Source organism: Triturus cristatus, chromosome 5_2, assembly GCF_964204655.1.
Source record: "Triturus cristatus chromosome 5_2, aTriCri1.1, whole genome shotgun sequence".
NCBI classification, from domain to species: domain Eukaryota; kingdom Metazoa; phylum Chordata; class Amphibia; order Caudata; family Salamandridae; genus Triturus; species Triturus cristatus.
The window spans coordinates 331,604,077-331,629,396 of NC_140588.1; the positions used below are offsets into that span (position 1 = coordinate 331,604,077).

General features: G+C 44.2%; 1 protein-coding gene across 6 annotated transcripts in view; it reads right to left on the minus strand.

Annotated features, from left to right (window-relative positions):
• KIF13A (kinesin family member 13A) overlaps nucleotides 1-25,320 on the minus strand; it is a 758,668-nt gene that overhangs the window by 446,894 nt on the left and 286,454 nt on the right. For 5 of the 6 annotated variants that reach the window (XM_085607090.1, XM_085607089.1, XM_085607087.1 and 2 more), the window contains exon 1: nucleotides 7,680-7,736. In XM_085607090.1, coding sequence (XP_085463216.1) covers nucleotides 7,680-7,710 — 31 coding nt within the window. In that variant the 5' untranslated portion in view covers nucleotides 7,711-7,736. Of the gene's footprint in view, nucleotides 1-7,679; nucleotides 7,741-25,320 lie in introns of those variants that run through there. The other variant, XM_085607091.1, reaches the window with a different exon arrangement.

Genomic DNA, 25,320 nt, shown 5'->3' on the forward strand with positions numbered 1-25,320 from the left:
TATTTCCATTCTTTAAAAGTGCACATGATAATGTGTCCGTTTGGAAACTGCCTTTTGTGAAAGATTGGTGTCTGTCGACAGCAGGGTTTGAGGGGTGCGAAGAAGTGCTGGCAGCGTTTTGATATCGGTGAGAGCTGGCCACAGAAGCACACACAGTGCAGGCACACACACTCGCGCCCAACGCTAGTGACGTCAGATGAACACGCACATCGTTTGAAAGGTAATGTAGGACAGAGTACTTAAGGCTGCACAGACCCCCGTTCTCCTTGCTACAGGGCTCTCTCTCCGTGTGCCCAGGGTCACACCCAGAGCTGAAGAGCCCTGTACTCCCCTGATCCGTTGGGGTCTGAGCGGTTCTCATCCAGTTCAGGTCACACAGACTGTTCCTCACTCCCGTCTTGTGAAACCCGCGAAGCGGGTCATGCGCCGACCTTGGCCGACAAGACACAGCACTTCACCTGCACCGCTTGGAAGGTAGGTTGGGCGCCTTGTGCTTATCTTCGCAGGGCTAGATTTGACCCTGCTGTCGGCCACAGTGTGACGCGGGCCCTCTCCACCCCTGGCAGGCCGAGGCAGCCCTGGTGAACTTCAGAGGAGCGCTGCTGGATTCTCAGCAGTAACTCCGCATTGGGGTACACAGAGGCTCTATGTGCCTAGAAATCCCTCGGGAGCAGAGAGGCGCCTGCGCTGGTAGTCATACGTACCTAACCCGATCCTGCCAAGCCCACCGCCCTGCAGTCCATCAGTGTCGGTACTCTCCCTAGCTAAGGACAAGCTCCGGTACTGAAGGGTGGGTCATTCAGAACTGCCGGTACTGGGTACCGATGAGTCCCGGCCCATTTAAAGCACTGCATAGGGCTAATGGCATAAAGGCAATGGTGTGCACAACATAGACGTGCAAGGTACCCATGAACGCGTTAGCAGACAAGCAAGGCACCTATGCAGACACAACACAAATGGAGGTACACAGACACACACACACGCAAAGACAGATGACAAACCGACCGATGGACAGACACATACCTGTCCGACCGGATTTACTTATGCTATTTAGGGCCTCTGTGGAGGAACTCATATCTAAAGTGGTAAAAGAGCAGAGTGTCCAGGACTCAACCCTTGGCCTCTCCTTGTGAACATCACTCGCCCTGTGTGAGTCACTCCTTCAGTGGCGTGCGCTTCAAACCCTCCTTCTCTTATGATCTCTCATAGGTAACAACACATGTTCTCTACATAGGTATTAAGAGGGAACCTGACCTGATCGTAGTCCAGCTTCTGACAGTCACCGCCTGCCTGTTGATGGCGCGGTCTAGTTATTTTTACAAGCTGGCTGTACTTAAATGTGACGCTGCGCGAGCCCTGACACCGATAATCGCATCGCTCTGGCGCGGCCAGACGACAGCAAAAAAATGGCGGATGGAAGCTTCGAAATTTTTTCGGATTCGGGGGCGTGTTCCTGCTGTTCTAAAAGGGCGTGGCTAAAAAGTGGAAAAAACAGCAGGGAACACGCCCCCGAATCTGAAAAAGACGGAGCCTATTTGGAGGGACGGCTCTCTCCTCCAATGGCTGGCCTCCGTTTAGGAAGCCAGCCAATGGAGGAGAGGCAAAAAGAGAGGCGGGCTAAAGAGCCACTCTCAGAAACATTAAATCTCCGACTTCCGGTTCTGCCTTCGGCAGACCGGACGGTCCTCAACCTAAAAAGAATGGATGGAAGCAATGATGGATGGATGAAAGAAAGGATGGATGAAAGTTAAAATTGGATGAAAGGATGGATGGGTGAGTGAAATGGATATATTGATGGATGGATGAATGAAAGGATGGATGGGTGAATGCAAGGATGGATGGGTGAATGCAAGGATGGATGGGTGAATGAAAGGGAGGGTGGATAAATGGATGAGTGAAAGGGAGGGTGGATAGATGGATGAGTGAAAGGGAGGGTGGATGTGTGAATGGATGAGTGAAAGCATGGATGGGTAAGTAAGTGGATGGATGAGTGAAAGGGTAAATGGATGGATTTTAAGTGACTCGGTGAAAGGAAGAGTAAAAGGATGAATGATTGGATGGCTGAGTGATAGGATGGATAATGAATGAGGATGGATCGATAGAGTGCAAGGATGGGTGGATGGATGACAAGATGGATGAGTGAAAGAGTGGATACAGAAAAGGATCAGTGAGAAAGTGTACGGATGCATAGATTTGGATATGGGAGGGCAGAACGACGGAATTATAGATGAAAGAATGAAGGGATGACAAAATGTAAAGATGAAACTGTGGATATCAACAGGTAGATGGAAGGATCAATGGAAGGATGAATGGATAGATGCTTGGATGGGCGAGGCAAGCATTTGCTTGATGCCATAAGAGCTTTGGTTCGAAGTTGGGGGGGGGGGGTATTTTAATTTTCTGTCTACTCCCTTGTGCTCTGCTGTGACATCACTACAAACACATCTGAAGCTGTGTAAACCTCCATGGCGCCGCTTCCTTTTTTCGCTTTAAGACACTGTAGGGTATGTCAAGCTCTGAGACTCAAGACTCGTAAAAGAATCAAAGCGAAAGAAAATTAACAAGACTCTGGTGTGCCATTATCACGCAGCAGACATGCTCGAGCAATGCTTTCATGTACGTAGCGTGTGAACCCACAAACCACCAGCACACGCCAACTGCTGCCTGCGGAATATGGCAGGAAAAGTAGTGCTGACTCAACTGCCGGACACTTGTCCTAGTGGTTTGCATAATACATATCGACCGCAACCACCAAACATGGCGGCTGCAGTGCACCTGCTTGCAGACTGGGGCTGTCTGTGCGGACGTCTAGCATTGCGCTGAGGCAATCGCAAACACGTTAAGCTTATATGTACAGAGGGACATGTATAAAATCATGTATTAAAACACGATCAAAACTAAAATATGAATTTGCCACATAACTGATAGAAAATCTCGCTCTTAAAATGGAAAAACCTTTGAACAAACTAATAACCTTCCAACTGGTTCTTAGAGATCTGGCTTGGTGCTGTGGGGCCAGGTGGCGAGACTAGCCTTAATACTCAGAAAATGCGAGAATTTCCTCACCCCAGGAACTGTAACTTGGTGAATACCTACTGCCTGGTTCGGATTCTTTAATATCACTAAACTGAAAGTAATAAGTAGCCTGAAGCAACACCTCGAAAGAACCCTGAACGGTGCATCACCCCTTTTTGACACAGAGTAGCTCTGGCCTACTTCCTTCACATCTGGGAGCATTCCAGGCAGTCTGGCATGGCTATCACCAGATTATTTATGCGGCATCATAATAGAATTAACAACCCTGCCATACTTCAGACACGTGCTTTAATGTATTGGATATGCGGTGAAATGCGTAGTTAGCACACTGGCACACCACTACATAGTGTTTATGCTATTTTATTCCTTGAGCTACTTACTGGCTGAGGGATAGGTATTGTATTCTTTAAAGTAGTTAACACATGCCCTCCACGCATTTATTAATTAAACTTTGATCAGAAGATAAGTGAAAAGGCCCTTTACCCACTATCCTTTTATGAAAGGACGTGCGTCTACAAAAGAACAAGCAGCATAAACATGTTTGCTTTTTAACTTCGTACAATATGGAACCGCAGATTGCCAGAGATTGTGCTATTAGTACATTGTTTTTTTTTTTTTTTAATGTAGGTATTGGTGCTTTCCATATAATTATTTCTAACAGTCGGACTTCTACAAAGACATGGCATTGCCCAGTAGAAAAATATATTGTGTATTTCACGGTCTTGTAACTAGCGGATATGGGCATTCAATAACATCAAGAAATGTTGCAGGAAATTTTACATTTTTGGAAAGTTGCTTAAAATCTCCCAGCATCCTCTGAATACATCACACAATTGTTCAGCTTAACAGCTCCTATAGTTGTGCTTGTAAAGGGAGTGTTAATGTATTGGCTGCCTATTCGTGTTTGTTATTTATTGTAAGTGAAGCATATATTTGCTGTTAGGAGCAGAAACATCCATGTCGACAATGACATTAGAGACAACACGTTTGCTCCTCTCGGTTTCATAAAAGGATCACAAGCTGGGACAGTGCACCTGCATGCATGTGTGCTAGATCAGGACCAGTGAAAATGTGTTTAAACGTAATGGTGTCGACTCTCGTCAGAACAGAGCTCCTCTGGAAGTGTGGAAGAGGGCTTGGTCAGAAAAACCACGGAAGATGGTACGTCTGGCTGCACATTGCTTCCACAACATAGGACTATCACAGACCCATTCATTATATTTAAAGCTTTACCATTAAAGACGAGTAACTCCCAAGGATAAAAGGTTACCACTGACCAATTCTGCACTGTTTTCTGTTATAACCGCTTCACTGCGGGTTACATCGACCCTTACCGTAAGGCGTCACGACAACCATCGTTAATGTTTAAACTCAGTGCAGCAGTACCATAAATGTACGGCAATCCCCCTGAGACCGACGTGGCTACTATCGTGGTAACCCCGAAGACCCAGCCACCTTCTTCCTCTTGTGCGGACTACTGTCCGATCCCTTTAATCAACACGGAAATGAAGATTTTTGCCACAGCCCTGGCCCAAAGTCTCCGTCCCCTCTTACACAAGCTGGTCCACCCGGACCAATGTGGCTTCGTGCCGGCACGTGGCACCCGACACGGCATAAGACGCCTCCATCTCGCCCTGGCTCACCGCCACAGCCTAACACCGTACCTGGCGCTGTTACTTGTAGATTTTGATAAGGCCTTTGATACGGTTGACTGGAAATACCTAGAGGACGTCCTCATGACAATGGGATTCGGCCCCAATTTCCGTCGCCTCATCCGTGTCCTGTATTCCAACCCCAAAGCCAGGGTCCTTACCAATGGTGCCTTCTCAGAAGCATTTCAAATCCGATGGGGCACGCGTCAGGGGGGCCCCCTCTAACCCCTTTTATTTGCGCTGGCGATGGAACCTCTGGCCTGCCTCATAAGAAACGACTCCCAAATCCAGGGCTGGTCCTGGGAACCCCAAGTGGACAAAATCGCCCTATATGCGGACAAATTCCTGCTTTACTTGGCAGACCTGAAATGCTTTGGTTCCCGCTGTCTGGAGGTGCTCCGAGCCTTCGAGAATGTCTCAGGCCTGCAACTCAACCCGGCTAAGTCCACTCTGATCCCCCTTCATCTTTCAAGGGCTTGCTTTGATTGGCAGTCTAATATCTCTCTCAAGAGGCAATTGTTCAAATACCTTGGGATCTGGGTGAGATCCTGGAGCTGGAATGGGCGCTCAATATTACCCCTTTGGTCATGAAAGCCAAAAATGATCTTAAGCGCTGGCAAACCCTACCGGTTTAACCCCTTGGAAGAGGGGCACTTTTTAAAATGATGATCCTTCCCCGCTTCCTATACATCATTCATAATAGCACCTTTCAATTCCCGGGTAGTTGGTTCCGAGACTTTGATGGGGTGATTACAAGGTTTCTGTGGGGGGATGGGAGGCCGCGTATTGCCCTGGCTCGCTGCAGCATCCCGCCCTTTGACGGGGGCATGGGTATGACGAATCTCCACCTCTACTACTTGGATACCAAACTCTTCGTCATCCAGGATTGGTTCACTGGGGGGTGGTCTGACCCGGCCAATCGGACTGAACTTAGAACTTTGGACTTCTCGCAAATCCAAGTCTACTTATACGGGGTTCCGATACCGCATGTGATCCCACCAATCACCAGAGCGGTCCTAGTGGCCTGGCGCTCCGCCCTGTGATACAGGCCTGGGACAAGCGACTCACTCAACCTACACCTCTGTGGCAGGGCACGTGGCTGCGAGAGGCATCGACCCTCCCGGGCTTTCGGCAGTGGGATGACGTCGGAATCTCACTCCTTGGGGGATCTCTGGGTGGGGGATCACGTCAGGGCCTTCCCTGATCTACAGCAGCGCCATTCCCTTCACACCTTCCAATTCTATAAGTATTTACAGCTCCGCCACGCCCTCACCGTACTTATCCCACCAGGTACGTCGCTGCCAGAGTTTATCCCCTTGGAGGCGCAGGTTATGATGGGAAACCTGGGAAGAGGTGGGGTGTTCCGGATATACCGCTCCCTAGTGAACAATGGCCCCACTACCCTGGATCCGCTGCGGACCCGCTGGGAGGGTTGGATGGGCCCCTTAGAAGAAGCAGATTGGCGTGATGCCCTTATGGCTCCCAAAACACCTACGACCGCCTTTAAACTCCGTCTCATTGAACTTTACTATCTGCACATGGCCTACCTCACACCTGTGCGCCACATAGGGGCGGGACTGCACCCCTCCCCGGACTGCACACGATGCGGGCGGGCTTCGGCTGATTTTTATCACATGGTCTGGTTGTGTCCATCTGGAACATGAGTTCTAAAACCAATAGCGAAAATGTATTAATCCTCCACCAAATGTATTGGTTTAACTGCTCACTTACCGCTTTCAGAAACACGAAAGTGGATTTCTGCAGCACACAAGATAAAGGACAGCAGATCATGGAGTGTTTCGTTTGTTGTTGTTGTCATCAAACCATCACCAGCAATGAATGTATATTTAATCAAATATGTAATGTACAAAAAGTCATGCCGCCTTAGGATCCAGCACCAGGTTGTTCAAATATAGCTCGATCTCATCAACATAAGTGCAGACTGAAGAGAGGCATCTGTGATCCAGAGAAGCCAAAGGAAAGCAGTGAATAAACTACGTAACACTACTTGTTCAGCGCTTTGTTTGCTATTGTAAAACCTCACATCGCACGTATATGGTGGCGGAGGGCAAGTTACGCATCAGGGTTAACTAAATAAAGTACAAAGGAAATTACAATTATGCAGCACCTAGCTCCGTTAAAAAGCAGCTCTGCAAAACAGGATGATACATTTCATATCTATTGTGTGCGTCTCACCCAGAGATGCATTAGGTTCCAAGAAATGGGGTCTTATGAGATGCGACATGTTTCTAACCCTTTTAGAGCCTGAATGCCAGGATGAATTGACTGTAGTTGCGAGAAGAGTGTCAAAGGAATCCGTTTTAATAGGCACGACAAGGAAGGATTTATTATAAATTTTTACACACGCATATTTAAAATACATTTTTATATATACTTGCAGAATTTGTTCCCTGTTGCAGATAAAAGTCATTCCCAGCGTCCATCCCTTTGAGGATATTCACACTAACTGGGCAAAATCGTCATCACTTAGAATGGTTATTTAAAGCAATCAGCACATGAATGTGGCTGGTTAAATTGTGAAACGTGTTCAGCGTGGACCGGCAGTCCGTGAGTAACAATTTAATTAAGATTTCATATGTTTGAGCTAGAACACACATTTGGTAAAATCTTTTATGCAGCAAAGGTTGAATTTCTGGACTAGTGTGGCAAATTCAAGCTACTCAGAAAACGTTGCATCTGCAGAACTGCATTTTCTAAAAGGCACTTATCATACCTAATGGCCAGCGTTTTTAAATGTAACAGATTACACCATCAAATATTGCTATCGGAGGGGCTCTAATAACCAAGCAAGCTAGTCAATGAATATCTGCTATCCCACAAGAGCCTCCAATAGGGATTGGGGGTTGTCATCATTTGTGTTTGGTAAGAGAAAAAGGCTATTTTAACGTAGAAAAAGTATCATGTACAATTTGCCAGTCCGCTAGAACTAAACCACCCTAAAGACTGACATTACCAAAATAATGGACTCACCTGCATATTTCGTAGTGTTTGATTCATCCATGGACCAGAAACAGTGGTCAAAGGCAAAAACCTGCAGGGGACACAATACATTATCAGAAGTTAACAAAATGTCCACTTGAATGAGGTAAGAAGCTTTGCACGTGTGATCAGAGTGGCTACCCCAATGATTCCATTTGAAGAGCCAAGGTCTGGATGGCCACAAGTCAAGATGCTTCAAGATGCAGAGAACCCTGAACAAAGAAGGCAACAGAAATGGCATCAAGAGCTAGGAACCATGGCTAGGAAGCATGCTTCACCGGCCAGGTCAAAGTGAACAGCCCTGCTGAGCAGTGGTCAGACTCTCTTGGAGTCTACTTCGCTCTCACATCACCCACAGGGCGCTACAAACCACTTAATGAGCACCATGTGCAATTTCATCTTAAATTGGGATCGGGATGATCAGTGAAAAAATGGGTTTGATAACAAAACACTGAACACGTTATACGTAATTGAATGCTATATATACTTCCATAAATCAATGCCATTTGAATGAAGCAACACATCTATATAGAACACATACAAGCACACTTTGCAAAAGGAAGATCTGTACAATAAACATTTAGAAAACTGCCGACCAATTAAGGTTTAGCTAATTTTGCTCAGTAATTTTACTTGTGCTGAGCCCATAATCACTAAAAAGACTGAACTGACCTGAAATAGTATGATGCCTTTGCAACGTGTATGTAGATATATTCACAGTGCCAAATACACACGCATAAAATGCTTGGCCACTTGCCCTGGAGTGGATGGTATTGCATTCAATTAACTATCTTTGCAAATTTCACTGTAGTAAATGTTATGGTATATATTTTTGTAAAATTTTAGAGCGTATGTACAACCTCACCAAGCAGCAAAATTATTGCCACAAGAAAACTCCAGCTGTCACCCAGGCATAAGCAGCAGCAGTGCAAAATTTCTAAATATTTTCAGAAGTCCCCAATGAGAGCCCTGCCTATGCATCAGAGTTGTAAAGATAAAGGTGGTTTGTACTAGTTTACTGTGCTCCCACTGCTGGATAGTCACAACGTAATGGACGACTCAACATTGGGAAGCGCAGAACTAATCGACAGAACACCACCAAACTATTTATGCGCAGCTCCATGCAAGCAAAACATAGAGATTGCGATCAAGTTAAAATATTCTTGAAGCAGACTGTGCAATAATTAACGAGTTTCAGCACACAACGTACAACAAATCACGCAGTGGAGGGATCACTAAATAACACATTATTTCGTAAAATTACATAAATATTTAAAGTCCCTTTTAGATTAACTATATTTTTACTACAGATCATATGAATTCTGTAGACTGTGCTTACTGTTCTAGAAGAACGTACCAGAAAGGAGCATGTAATTTTGACGCAAAGTTGAGTTGAGAACAATTTTAAAGTTTGCCGTTTAAGTCCCTAGCTAACCTCTAGAAGAGATTAATAAACCTGAACTAAAATATAATGGAAAAATAATCTAATGGTGTCACCCAATTAATCCAATAAAGGTAAATCATGCGGCATGAATTGGAATATCTGCAGAATGCACGTCATATCTCCTTAACTTACTTTCGACATTCCAATACTAAATGATGCCAGGCATGCACTGGTTCCCAAGGGTGACTTCCTGAAAGAGTAACACTGGCTGCTGTCTGCCTTCTCGCATCAACCTTCCCCAAAAATCAATGACTTCCAACTGGAACTAAACATTTCTTTAAAAAAATAATACATACAAGACAATCAGGTGACGGGGAAGCTCTCAGCAGAGGCTTCAAGGATTCACAGATACAAAGAAAAGATCTGTGAAGACAAACATTAGTAATAAATATCCTAAAAGAAAGAGCAAGCGACCGCTGCTCCTCTTATAGGCCCATTTTCTTAATCAATTCTGAGGTTAAAACCTTAGGAAAAATCCTTGCCAACCGTTTGCAGTTTTCCCTCCCATACCTGATGAAATATCACCAATGCGGATTTATGCCGGGGTGAGGTACTCCGCACTGCATCAGTAGGTTCCAAGTGGCGCTCTCTCGCCACCATCGTGTCGCTCCTAATAGATTTGGAGAAAGATAGTAAACTGGTCCTTCCTATATAATGTCCTGGAACGTGCTGGGGGCTTATCTATGTATAATCATTGGGATCCTCTATTGCTAACCCCATGTGCAAGTCCAGGTTAATGGGTCCCTTTCCGCCCCATTCCCTACTCGCAGAGGCCCCTGCCAGGGTTGCCCTCTCTCCCCTCTACTGTTCATCTTAGTGATCGAGCCCCTAGCGAAGCTTTTTAGCTGCGATGTCCAATTTCGTGGGTGGTCTTAGGATGATGAGCCAGAACAGAGAATCACGCTCTGCGGTGGATGTCATGCTTTTCCTAGATGAACCACAAACCTTGGGGCCTCAGTGTCTCATCCTGTTCGATCTTTAAGAGGAGGCCTCCGGTTGCCATATGAACAGATCTAAATCCTTATTGACCCCAATCCAAGGGGATGCGAGTGTCCACTCCTGACTATTTGATATTACGGTGGACCGTCGCTCCTTAAAGTACCTAGGGATCCATATCTTTCTACCAGAAAGTAGTAGACATCTCAATCTGGCACACCTGGTGGTTGAGATGAAACGTGACATCCGGAGATGGCCACAACTCCCACTCCACATCTTGGGTCGCATAGTCCTTTTTAAGCTGAAAATCTTACCTTATTTCCGACACGCCTACCAGCAGTTCCCACTTCTGATCCTAAGCCATTGGTTTCATATCCTCAACTCCATTCTTCGCTCGTTTCTATGGTCTGGCCGCCACGCGCATATTGCTTTTGCCAATGGCCGACAGTCCCCGTATGAGAAAGGCCTGGGGATGGTTGATCTCCAATGACACTACAGAGCTTTGCAAATTATCACTATCAACGACTGGTTTAGTGGTGGCTGAGATGACCCGACTTACAGAGGGAGACTCTCTCTACTATGGCGTGCCAATACCCCAGACCCGCCCATAAATTACAGAGTGGTCTCCCTGAGCTGAAGATCCTCCTTTCGATTTCTGGGCTTGGACTTCAACGAACGGGACTAACCCTTCTTGGAAAGGGAGGTGGCTAAATCACATGGCGGGCCTGCAGGGCTCCAATAAATGGAATTCTATAGGCCTCACGGTTCTTGGGGATGGGTGGTCAGGGACCCACATACTGACCTTCCAGGAGTTACAAGACCAATATCATTTTACCTAGATGCAATTTCATAAGTATTTATAATTACGTCATGCCCTCCCTGCCAATGTCCCCCCCCCAAACATCAAAATCCCTGTGTTCAATCCTCTTGAGGCGAGACTATTGACAGGACGTACTGCCAAGGGCGCCATCTACCAAGTTTACCACTCCCTTGTTGCCAATTCCCAAGCCTCTTTGATATGCTTAAACACCACTGGGAGGGGTGAGTCCGTGAACCGGATGAAGCAGACTGGAGAGAAGCTAGACTAGCCCCACATGCGCTGACCATCTCCATGCGCCTCCGAATGATGCAACTGAACTAACTCCACGTGACATACATTACCCTGAGACAACTCCATTGAGCTGGTAGAATCCCCCGGCCTACATGCTTCCTTGCTCTGCACCCGATGCTGATTTCTACTACGTGGTTTGGGCTTTCCCTGCAATGATACCCTACTGGCAGAGGATATAGCAAGAACTCTAAGAGGTGCTAGGACGCCCCCTTGATCTTTCTCTCAGAGTGGCCATATTAGGCATTATGGACGATCTTGGAGGCCCACAGTACGTTTATTAGGGTCGCCTCTATGGTTGCCTAACAGGATATTGCCTGAAGGTGGAACTTCCCATGAGTCCCCTTCCTGGCGGAGTGGAGGGTGGGCTTGGACTGGAGCTCGCAGCTGGAGAAGCCAATCTACGCTGCACGAGGCTGTCTGCAAAAGCATGAGAAGGTTTGGGGAAAGTGGGATGATTATCATGGTGTGGACATGTAACTCTCTATTATGAAATATGTATTTTGGTGCTATTGAGTAAATGCTGGTGTATTGTTTCTTGTGGACATGTTTAGCAACAATAAAATAGGTTATAAAAGAAAAAAGAGTAAGGATGAGCATGGACAGCACAGTCCTTAACTGGTTGACACCATATCTGCATGACATAGGACAAAGAATATAGATAGTCAACTGAGTATCAAACACCTCAATGTTACGCCAAGGAATTCCACAAGGTAACTTACTATCAGAAGCACTTTCCAATGTGTACGTGGAATCCCTACCCACACTGCTTAGTAACAAATATTTCATACTATTTGTATACTGATAATACTCCGCTCTACATGAAAGTATCTTCACTTATGTAGCTCAAACAGTCCTAGAAATGCAAGCCTGGATAACCTATTAGCACCTTATACTCAACGCTTTCAAATGGAATTTCTAAAGATTGCGCTCCCAAATTTCTCCATTCACATGCAGAGATGGCTCAACAAGTGAACAGAAATCTACACCTACAGGCACACAAATGCACTTGCTAACGGAGCTCAGTATAAACTGGCACTACTAAAAGGAATTCGAACACTGGAATGTTGGGCGCTCCATTGTAGACAAAGGAGTTCTCCCTGCTTCTACGGGCCGGTAAAGGCCCTGAGCAACATTCCAATGTCTTACAAAGGCCTCTCGGAGCTCGAGGGTGTTTAAATCCCCTCGAGCTTCGACAGGTCTTTGTTTCATTTGTTAGAACATTCTGCCCTCTAGTGGCAGGATGTTCTAATCACCTTATAGCCCTTCCTGGCAGGGCTATACAGGCTATTAAAGTCCCGCTACCTTGTTAAAGTCCCTCGCCTTCGGCTCGGGCCTTTAACGCTGCAGCGGGCCTTTAATAGCCGGTATAGCCCGCTACGGCGGGCTATAAGGCTATATTAAACTACTCTGCGCGGATGACAACTTCAAGCAGGTGAAACAAGCTCTCGAGGTTTAAACATCAGATTATGGCAATTCCTTTCAAAGTGGAATTCCCAAGATCAAACTAGCTCCTCTCAAAGCAATGCTCCATGCAGCAACCAGAATCAGAACACGGAGAAGGAAATTCAACCACATTCATCCTTTGTTTATCTTACTCAATTGGCCATTAATCGAAGCAAGAAACCTGTTAAAACTTGCCAACATCACGCATAAGGCTATCTGACAAAGGCACGCCCAAGTACCTGTCCCAAAAACTAACCATCTCAGGAGAGCTACCCTTTTTCAAATGCGCAGGAGCACTCTGGCTTCACATCCCTGCCTACAAGAAATTAAATAATAACAGACCTTTTCAACAACTTCTCCCATGACCTGGAACGCCATACACCCAATCACAAGACTGCAAATCCACCAATCTTTCAAGATGGAGCTTCAGGCCTTGACATTCCAACCTTATCAGGGAGAAAATACCACCCATGACGTAACTCTTTGAAAAGAGACTCCGACTTGAATGTAAATGTAAAGGAGGACAAAAGGTACAACATATACCTCTCGGCTTGTTAACGTGAAGCTATTCTCATTCACACAAAAGTTACATTGCTCTCTATCTGGAAAAGCATGCAAAGTTTGTGAACTGTATGCTATTAGAGGACCCCAAATTTCATCTAATTCTGTTTGCCTTCCTTGCAGATTACTAGTTAATCATTCCATCATTAATATATTCCAGTATTTGATGTCAATCAGTCATCAAGGGAGTCTGGTTTCTTCCACATAAAGTCAATAGCTACCTTTGTTGCACCCAGACATTGCTAGCCCAAAACCAGTCCAACCTGACGAGGTTTTAGTAACTGGGTGGTACGAGCCCTTATAGTAGAAAGCGTGGATGAAAATCAAGAGGTTAACCTAGAATATCTTTTAGAGATTTTGGATCTCTTTAAAAAAAAAAAAATGGGGGGGCTATGGAGAAATATGTGGGCATTCCCATTATATATTCATTATGACACCCCAGCAGTTCGGACCAGCAGCTGGATACACATGATGCAGTTCTTATTGGTTTAAGGTACTAAGCAAATAATATTTATAGTGCGCCTCTCTCCTTTTTCGAACATTGAGCTTTTATGGATATCTAACCTCACCCCCGATGTGATTTCCGTATTCAAATCTCTCTCCCATCTGCTTATAGGGAACTCATAAAGAAAAGGCCAAATCCAGCATAAATGCATATCATTTTGAAACTCTCTGACTGGAGTACTAATAAAGAAGAATAGCTTCTCTTTAAGTCGCTTCTCAAATTGATTTGTGTTACTTACTCAGAGTCTTATTTACACATAGCATAGACGTACCCTCTAGTCTAACTGGACCTACTTAATTGAACCTATGTGGAAAAGGTTGGATAAATACAATATCCCACATACCATTTATTAAATAGGCCTATGTGTAACATGGGGTGAAGTTAAAATGTGAGGTGGGGTGTAGGAAATCTGGCTTTTCTGCGTGATCACCCGTGATATTTTGCCTTTTGCTGGACCCTATATCTTTGCTCGATTTAGTACTTTATGCATTTTACTCCTGCTTGCCAGTAGTAAAGTGCATGTACTCCCTCTTTAACCTTGGTTAAATTGGCTTATTACTTATTGGGACATATAATTTGCCAGTAAAAGCCTAATATATGGTGTAAAAAGTCCACCCAGGGCCTGGAAATTAAATGCCACTAATGAACTGCAGCACCTACAGTGCCATCCGCTATAGTGGCAATGCAAACATGGCCAGACAAATACCTTGAGTAGCCTGACAGCTGCAGTGTAACCTTTTCAAATAAGCCCTTTTTGACAGGTAAAAATCTTCCCTTTAAATATTAGTATGTCATCCTTAGGTAGGTAGGCCTTACAGCCCACAAGGCAAGGTCTATAGTACTTAAAGGCGGGACATGTAGAATTAATGTTACCATGTCTGTACAGTGACAAGGCTGAAAAGGCGATCTTCACTGTGGCAGGCCTAGCTGTCCTATGTAGAAAATACAGATTAAAACACTAATACTGTTACCTGGAGTTTGGGGCTAGCTAAAACAAATAATTAAACAACTATTTAACAGTTATTACAAATGCATTTTAATGGTGAAGTCGTTAAAAAACTAAATATATATTTTTAAAAAGTAACTTTTAGAAAGTCACCCTTTACCTACTTGGGTTGGAGTGTGAATGCTCTGAGCATCCTCGGATCCTCTCCTCCAACCACTTACCTTATAAACTTGTTTCTACCTCCATCCCTACCTGACTCTCAGCTTCTCCTCACCAAAGTTTTTCTTTTTTTCCCCATCTCTTTTCATTTGGTTTACAACATAGTAATTGTTCACTTTCATTAAACAAATCGTGATGTCCGTGGCACCTCCCAACTCTTGCCCCACCTCAACATAAGCATATTAAGAATATTGATCTATAAATCAGACGTGTATCAAAGTTTGTGGAATAGGCTGTCCAGGCGCCCCAGATCTCACTATGTTTTCTTAGGGCAATCCCACGATTTGTAGACCTATACCTCGGCCTTGGCGCATTAGTTCATACCATTAGTCCAAACCCTCACTGGACGTGCCTGCTCAGTCCTCTAATACCAGGCCATATCGCTTTGGGTGAGGAAACAGCCCGCGGCCACCAAGATTCTAATGCTTCTGCTGTTCCCCACTCTTCCATCAGTCCCAGTAGCATCATTTTGGACTCTGGCATCACTGGCCTCTCTACCACCGAGGACAGTAGATCACATATCTTATGCCAGTACCTTTGTATCATGGGACATTCCCAAATGATGTTAAAGAAAAGCCCCACCGCCAGCCTGCATCTCAGGCAGTGTGGTTCTAGGCCACCTTTCATTTTACTCAGTCGTGATGGGCTGTAGTACACCCATTGTAGGAATCGGAGATTAATCAGTCTCAGTTTCATGGAGATGGGGAGAACTCTAGGGGCCATCCACGCTTCTACCCAATTCTCCTCCAAGCTGCCCACATCACTATCAACTCTTCTTCACTGCTGTGATGGGGTCCAGGGTATTGTTTGCTAGCGAACTGTATATCAGTAAGGTCCATTTCCAACCTCAGAGTGCCATTGTAACATGGGCCTCTAGGTGGTTACACACTGAGACGGCTGTAAATTGTCACGATGCTGCTGGAGGGCATGTCGCATTTGGAGGTAACGATAAAATTGTGATCTGTCCATTTCATACGTGTCTTTGATGTGTTAGAATGTACATATGGAACTGCCGTCCCAGATGTCGCTGTGCTTAGAAATTCCCATGCTATACAAACACCGAAAGCTCATCAGGGTCCCAGTGTTTTGTAGCCATGTTCCAGAAGTCAGAGGTATTTCCCCAGTAAGCACACTATGTCATTTAATCCACCATAGCACACGAGGTCAGCAGGCTATGGATGTATCGGTCACCTGGGGACGATTAGGACATTTACATGGCCCATATAAAAGACTCCTCACATTATTTTTCTCAAGAGTACGGATCTAAACGGCTATTGCAGGGTCTGCACAGTCCGCAAATAGCAAGTCATTAATCTGGGTGATGTTGCTGGTCCACTAGTATAATTACTTGTCTGCAATGCCCAGTATGCCATCATATAGTCCTAGCATGTCTTTTGAGAAATGCGATCCATAGTTTTTCCCCTTTCAACAGAAATTTCACTATTGCTGTTTGCACAGTGGAGAAGAATGTGGGCGATAAGGTATATGGATAATTTCTTGGAGGGTGTGTAGCAGCCAGGCAAGAGAGATCATTCCAACGTTTTTTTTCTAATTCTTAGGTCCTCACTTCGCTGTTTCCCATCGGGCCATAGGATGAAGTAACATTAAGAGGTTTCCAATGAAATACAGAATGTGCATCGGTTCAGCTATCCCTTTGGTCCTTTGCTGTTGCAGTTGTTTGGAGTCCCTTTTTAGGTCTCGCCTAGCGATGCAGCGAATGCGCTGTCCCCTTGGCCAGATCTATTGTCGTCGGTTTTGGTAGCGAAGGGGTACAGGAGATGTGCATATGTCCAGACAGGCGTGCACGCACGCTCCCAGACAGGCGATGTGCATGCGTACGGCTCGCGCGTTCAGCACAGTTCTTATCAGGTAGCAGTGACTTCATTCGTCTTTCAGCAGGACGCCATGTTTTTCCTGTTATTTTACAGACGGCCTTGTTATTTGACAGACTGAATACTGAATGTCTCCCTGGCACTGACTTGGGTAGGACAGCCTGGCGCTCATGTGGGGCCCACATAGATTCGTAAGAGCCATTGATCGACATGTTACTATATAAAGCCAACGCTTACATTGGAAGGATTGTCAATGGTAATGGTGCAGTTGTCTATAAATAACTTCTTGGAAGACTTGGCTATTACTGCAATTAATTCCACGGCCACTAATGTTAGACTTCAATTGGCGTTAGAGTCGACGTCATGGTTCGATTCTCTCCCACAGGCCCCTCATTGTGTTCACAATTGATCGCTCTGTCGAGCCATCAGCCAAGGATTTGTGAGCATGTGGACGCGGCTGACGCTGAAGGCTGACCCCTGTTTAACGATTGTGAAAGGAACATAAAAAGATACCGCGTTGTTCTAATACGAGAAACTAGCAGCTGGGTTGCAGAAGACCGCACTGACAAGACAAGACACAGTGAAGTGTTTAGATATTGCCCGCCTCAGATGGCCAGCTGCTATATGACCATAAATTAAAAGGATTTGGCACAGGGGTATGAGAGGCAATATACTTTAAAGTGTAAATTGGGTATGTACAACAAGAATTAGGTAAAAAGTGAGTCCACGTCGTTGCTTGTATTTCTAGAGTTGTATTTTATTCATGATGTCGATGAGGTTCAATACAGCTAACGTGTTTCGCCCAAGCATGGGCTTCTTCAGGGCAGAGTAAGTGTTGGTTGGAGCGCCTGTGATTACAGACAGTATGATCGGTGTGTAATCGCGAACCATGAAGAACCGGCGCTGAGGCTTCCCGAACACAGAACACCACGCATTTAGAAGTAACTTTTTCCTTAATAAGGACTCATTTGAAGGAGGGAGATTACCCCCTTTTTCTCCTTCATCTTGGATAACCTCAGTCATTTCACAGAGAGGTATCTCTACCTCGTATTTTGTCAGCCGCAGTACAGACTAGACATACTGTCTGTAATCACAGGCACTCCAACCAACACTTACTCTGCCCTGAAGAAGCCCATGCTTGGGCGAAACGCGTTGGCTGTATTGAACCTCATCGACATCATGAATAAAATACAACTCTAGAAATACAAAGTATATTGCCTCTGATACCCCTGTGCCAGATACCGCGTTGTTCTTTGCTGCAGACTGGCCTTTTTGCTTTTTCTGTAAGAATTGTTTTTCTGGAGGGGAAAAAAACACAAAAGGCAAACTTTGACATACTGTGCTTGCTTCTCTAGGCTTCCTGTATTTGTATTAGGTCTGAGCGAAATTTTAATTATGCCGGAATTATCAGTGTAATTACGTCTTACTCTTCTGACATGAAATTACCAAAAATGATGCTCATTCGCATAATTTGGGGCAAAAGTGGGTATCCAAGAGGTGCAGGCCTCCGGTCATGGCAGAAATAATACAAAGACGTATACGCTGGTCTTTCACTCTGTTCTTTAGTCACTATTTACAGTCCACCTTAATATTCCCCAGTTGTTAGTCCTCTTTATAAAATAAAAAAAAAAACTTTTATATCCAGAACCAAGAGGCCTACTCCCCAAAATGGCTTTCGTCATGAATGGCTTTCATCATATTTTCACCAAATTGGTGATAACCAGTTCGGTTCCGGTACGAAAAAATAACACAAGGTGGAAATGAGGAAAGGCAAGGCTAAAAGGGGCCAGGGAATGGGTGGCTTTGTGGTCCCAATTGCCGGAATATTCAAAGTAACTGCGCTATCCAGGGCTTTCAATGGGTTAAAAAAACTGGGGGGGGGTGTCTCTCGAAGGGGCGTGGCCAATCTAATTAAGGGCGTGGCTTAAAACACATAAGCTAAAATTTGTGCTTAGCATAGTGTGCCGCCCGACTTGTATTTTGCTGTTTCTGTCATTGCATCTAGATATATGATACAACATGCAACATCATGCCTACAAATTTTGGGGAGGGGGTGGGGGGGCTGACTCTTCCAGCAATATGCATAGTGGAGATGCAGGGGCTCTAAGAAGGGGGGAAAAGCAACAAAGCCTTGCTAACTCGTAAATGGTCTTTTAAAGACCTGCGAAGTACTCCGGTTTAGCTGTGTGTGCCCGGGAAGCTGTCTCAGCCCGGGCTGACAAACACAACGGGGGTGGGAGGGGGGGCCTGAAGCCCTTTGAGCCCAATGAGCGTTGCGCGCCTGGGAGCAACATAGCTCGAGAATCTTAGCTCGCGTTGGCAATGTTTAACAATGATTATTTGCTTCAGGAAAGATTATTTAATTCTAGTTGCTCTTCGGACTTAATAGATACACCCACTAGCAGCTTATTTTTTTCCAGAGGATTAGAATCACAAACTTTGTACTGGCTGCTTAGCTCGGAATCTTCTGAAGCCGACTGACCATTTTTAAGTAACTGGCCTGCTGTAGCAGTCTATTTGTAAGCCTGTGATAAAATGAGCAATAGCCTGCCAAGCGTTGTCTTCCAAGAAAAGGTAGAGTATAACTAGAAATTTAATGTAGTAGCCTCAGTGTTTCCATAATATGAACCTGATATTCAAAGATAAAAAAGACATTTAGGATTTCACTTTCTTTATCAGAAAGATAACCACCAGACCAATATCCAATTACGTTTCTGCTGCTCTCCCTACCTCAGCCGCTTCCCCTAACCATCACTTTATTTCTTTAACTTCCTTCCTTCCTTCCTCCATAGCATCTCTCCTCTCTTGTGCTACTCTAAAAAAGTTTTTTAATCAATTGTATAACACACTAACCTCTTTAGCAGTGCAGTGAGTGTTTTTGCCACCCCAAATAACTTGTCTCTGGTATCCCAGCATATTTGTTCCCTATCCCTAGTTTTACATTTCGCAGTGTTTGAGTCTGCTTTCCTGGTGGTCATGTCTCTCGACGTTCAGGTATCTTAGTCCCAGTATAATTGCTCAGGATTCCCTTACCAAGTATAAATGTTCTCCTTGTCGCATTTTCTGCTGCCTTCCTTGTGCAAAATTTGTGCCACCCAGTTGCAGTGCATGTGGTGCCATGTATGTACGTTTTTCTGTTTACCTTCTCTGGTGTACCTTGTATTAGTGTTTGTTATTGCTGTCCCCATGTCCGACTTTCCACACCTACTTGGCCCAGAGTTTGTACATGTCTCTCCATCTGGTAAAAGATGACAAGCAAGTACAAATGCAATAGGTCTCACATTTGTGAGAGATTTATCTATTGAGATTGTAAACGACAATGCCTTTTATTTATGCGTTTTGAAAACCTGCAAGTGGTGTGTAAACACGCACTTTGTACTTATAGTCCTTGCTAGCGAGAAGCAAGGCTGACAGTAAAAGAGAAGCAGTTACTGCCAGCCTCGCTTCTTGTAAGCAAGGACTATCAACACAAAGTGCATGTTTACTCACCACTTGCAGGTTTTCGAAACAGATAAATAAAAGGCAATTTCATTTACAATGCCAATAGCTCAAACTCAAATGCGAGACCTATTACATTGCAAATGCTTGTTTTGAGAGTCTTGTTGTTCTTGGCTCCTGGCCTTTCTAATCTCCCAGCTTGACTCTGGTCTGTTCCATATCACAGAAAGCCTTTCCCTTGTGTCCCTTCCTATTCTGAGAACTACTACTTCTACGTTTTCTGTGAAGTAATGGAATTTTTCAATGATGCCTCTATGTAGATCCTCATGGGATGGCTGTTTCAGTCTATATCTATGTACTCTGTGTAATGTGACCTGTGAGCATTGATCACACTGTATTGTGGAAAATATACCCACAATGAAAGCTGCAAGATCTGGCCCCTTTGCACCTTGTTTCAGGCCTCTAATTGCTATATTTTCTCAATGTGAACAATGCTCTTGCTCATCACACTTAAAAGAGTAATTACGGTTGTCACCCACAGATCAACAAGTGTTTCCTTGTACCTTTTACCTTAGTCTGTGTCTGATCTAGTCTAGTCTTCAAATCCATTAACCTGCTTTCAATTATTTGTGCAGCGGTTTTGAGGCTCTCCTTTTTTGTGGCCGTATCCTATTTCAGAGGTAAAATGTCAGGCTGTTTTATTATTTTAACATGAAAATTAGTGTTCATTTTTCTTTCTTTGATTGCAAAGTGCAAACAGTAAAGTAACTTTTTTGTAATTCTGAAACGTGGTGGAAATGGATTTTAAGAAGATCAAAACAAATCAAGACACTTTACTTGGTGATGCACAGAATCCCAGGGACCTGCCCTGCGTTCCCAAAGAACTCTGATCTCCTGTGGACACCACATTTGTCCAACACCAACCCAAGCCAGGACTCCAGATCCAGCCTGATCTGCGAGTCCTCACCACTCTGCACCAGACGCTCACGGCCCGAGTTCGAGTGGGCCAACACTCCGGCGAGGTCCCCGTGGCAATCCTGACCTGTGTTCCAGCATTGGGTGACCTCGACTGACCCTTCTCCTAGACACCTGCAGCCTCATCCTGAAGGGTCCCCCTGACCGCGACTGGAACCCGTGAGAAGAACCCAACACTAAGAGACACCCCTGCACCCACAGCCCCCGAGTCCTGAGGTGCCCGACCAACTGTATCCTGGTGTCCAGCAACTTTTCAATCTTATCCTCCAGTCATTGGTTCCTTTCATATAGTCTTCTGGCTCCAGCCTGCAGTCTTTTTCCACAACAAACATCCTCCATGGGAAAGCATTGGGCTCCCAACACCTCCTGAGCACTCTGCACCAGGCCGCCCCTGCGCCTCTGGTGGCGTGGACTTGGTGCTAGCCTGGGACCACCTTTGCCCTCACCGTAACCCTAGGAGCTTGGCTCCCAAGACCATGTGGCCTGCCCGTAAGCAGCCCCCAACCGAAGTAGCCCATTTGGCTAACATTGGCACTCTACACCTAGCCGCCCTAGTGCCGCTGTTGGTGCCCCTTGAGTGCCAACCTGAACCTTGGCTCTACCCCCCAAAACTCCATTCCTAAAACTATTTACTTACCTGCAAACTTAACACTTCGTTTTTCTCCATAGGACTGAATGGTGTGTTTTCTCTGAAAAATCTTGTTTAACTCTCTTGTACTGCAACAAAAGTAACTTAGTGCTTTTAAAAGAGTTAACCTGTTTGCTGATGTCCTGTGTTATTCAAACTGTGGTAGGAGTTTGTTTCATGTCAAACTAGAAAAGTAATCATGAAGTAATTTCAAGTGTTTTTGAACAGTTTACAAAACATTAACTCAACTGCAAAATTAATTATCTGAATGTTTCTACAAAACAGCTATTCACTGTATTCCGAAAAGTAACATTGTATGAAGAGTTTAACTAACCTGCTACTAAGTAAATCTTGGTTCTAGAAATAAAAAACAAAATAACTTCTATTAATTCTATTTTTAGTTTTCCCCGCCCAAGGAACACAGGTGCTATTTTAGCTATTTTAAACTTTTTTAAATTACAATGTGTCCCTGTGGCTACGTACGGAGCTGAGATTTGGGGCACCGCAGATAGTTCCTGCATTCAGCAGGAAGAAAACCGGTTTTGTAGAAAGTTGTTGAGTATCCCAATCTCGACCCCACAATACATTTGCCACAGGGAATTGAATTTAAATTATATATCTGATTTTATACGCGCTCGCCCGGCTCTCTTCTGGCTATCAGTCTGGAAGAATCAGGCAGCTACCTTAACACAAAACATCATAACAGACTGTTTGAAGTGTGAGAAGGGGATGGATATTCCTTGGCTATCTGGAGAGTATCAAAGCTTATGTAGTGTCAATAAGGGCTGCATTTTCTTAAATCCTAGTGAAGCAGAAACTGTAAATAAAAGCGAACTTAGAAGCGCACTTTATTCGATATATAGCACCGTAAGAACTGTGTCGGAATCAAATAAACCTACTGTTTCCAGTTACATGGCTTACGAACGGCATTGCTACCCCCTACCAAATTATCTCACCTTACCTATGAGTCGGTGGGAAAGGAGCCTCTTATTCCGCCTGAGGGCTGGGACAGTTAAATTTGCTTTGTGTTTCCCATTAGGTTATCATCCGAAACTTGATTCACTACCCTGCCCATGTGACTGGGTGAGTGGCCAATCAATTCAACACTTTTTGTTTTTCTGCAACTATTACATGAAATATATCAAGTGGCGGCTTCTCCCATTTTTTTAATAAGAGCAGGCCTATTAGTTTGGTTTCTGCTTATTCATGTATGCTTGCCTTGGATGATTAAGACCTGGTTTTTCGCCTAAGCACATTTTTGAGAATTGCCACCAGGACGCGTAAGACAATGTCTAATCACTGAGTTTTATTCACGCACGGACAGTTCTTAACCATCGATTGGATTGGTTTTATATATTAGTGATATATTTATTTGAGGACTCTTGTTTTATTCTGTCATCCACATTTTATGATACTGTGTTTATACAACTGTAATTCTAACTATTATGTATTGTTACTTTTTTCCCTGTCATTGTTAACCATTGTCGTACTTTTATGGATACTACGTTTATCCGAATAAAGTTTTGTGAACTGAACAAAATAACTTTATACAAATAATTGGTCTGGATTCAGTTTTTGAGTATGTGACATCATTTCTTGCCTGAGTGTGTCCATCAAATGCTTAACACTAACCTCTGATAAGCCTGACTGCTCAACCACACGATCACAAAAGAGAGTAAGGTATTATGAGCCTCTGCTATACCTTTGGGGATCCAATGGACTCTGTGCACACTATACTTTACTTTGGTACAGTAGATACTGAGCCAGCTTCCTACAGCAATATAGAGTGCTATATTGTTTTATCAGTAAAACTGTATGTCTGTGCAAATTTAGTGGCCATTTCAATGTAAAAGATACTGTCTGCAAATGACGGCATGCTACGACTTGATGCTGTTGTTACATTAAAAAATAGCCTGCTTTATATCCTTTAAAAGTAGGTGGGTCCCACATGTTTGTTGTTCCAAAAAGTGGGTCGAGACTCTAAAAAGACTGGGAACCACTGATCTAAGAAAATGGGAGGGTTTTTCCATTCAAAAGGACACACTCCCTAATGTTAATTTTGATTAATTAGGCTGGCTCTTCTTTCTCTTTATTTTTCCTTTTTTAATGTTTGCACTTATCTAATATTCAGTACTCTTTTTATGTGCACTTTACATTTTTTGATTAATGACACACAGGAATAATAAAAGTTTTGATGAGAGCAAATCCCTTTTTAAATGAAAATGAATGTGACCCGAGGTGCTTTCAGAAAAAATAAAATGATTTACCTTGCCTTAACCATGTCAAATTCCAAAGATTAGCTTCAAGGTAGGAAATTTAGAGGAAGCGTCAACAAACAACTGGAAAATATGATTTATTTTAAAACTGTGGAAAGTAAGGGACTTTTCTCGTTCCACGTAAATTCAGGATAGGTTAATGAATAATTCAGTTAACTAAAATCTATAGTTCTTTTTCTACTAATTTCGGAATGTTTAAAACAACAACAAAAAACATAATCTGCCACTACACCCGGAACCATCATCACTCCACAGCAGCAATTCAAGAACTTGTCTGTGACAAAACAGTAAGCTGCAGACTGTGGGCTGGATGAGTTTAGGATTCTTCCCCTTATGCGACTCGGAGAGCAGTCCACTGTCCTCTGACACAAGAGGGATTCTCCCTTATGGCAAGCCCAGCTCTGCCTGGATGATCATAGAATGGGCATGCCTGGTTAAGATCCAACTCTAAGCCCTTATCAAAACTTAGAAAAACAAGAGCTCCATTTGCAAATCACAGATTTCAAGGCATTGTTTCTGTATGCATCACTACGTGGCCCACACATCACTTTTCATATACTTCATTCTTTTTGCCAACATGAACACTGTGAATCTTATCACCAGCAGAGAATATGGGATAATCCATCAAAACACAACAACCTAGGACGTGGCAAGGATTTAAGAAGGAGGAGGTGAAGCTTCAGGAATGCTTGAGACATGGTCTTTCAACCGGGCAGAGGACAGGTGCCTGGTGCCGTGGCTGCCCATAACCTTCTAGGCAATTATGCCCCAACTAGGATCCCCGAAAGATTTCAAAGCCAGTCCCAGGGAGGTTGTGTAGTATGAAGGAAAGACTGATTAAAAAACAGAAAGGCCAGAAGGTCTCGTCTACAATCAGACTTCTTAACAACGCTAATTTTTTTTATCATGTAGCTACGCAGTGAGTGCACACCTATAGCGTAGCCAAAGTAGAGAATCATACATGCACGTCCCTCCTGAACAGTTACCAACCTTGCTCGGCTCTGTAAAATCTACTTCCATCATCTTGACCCAAGTCCCTACAAGATAAACAGTCACTTTACAGCTGGGAACTAAGAAGACAAATTGCACCGATAATGTGACTGACCCTACAAGATAAAATATTGGGGGTTATTTAGTTACCTTTCTTACTCTGCCATCTGTCGCCTTCACATATGAAACTGCTAGAGGAGCCATTAGGAAACTTCACTGGCTACCAGTTAGACAATGTTGCAAGTGCAGAGCTTTATGTTTGGCCTATAAACCACTGCATGGCCAGGGACCAGTACGCTTCAAGGAGAAGTTCGGTTGGTATATTCCA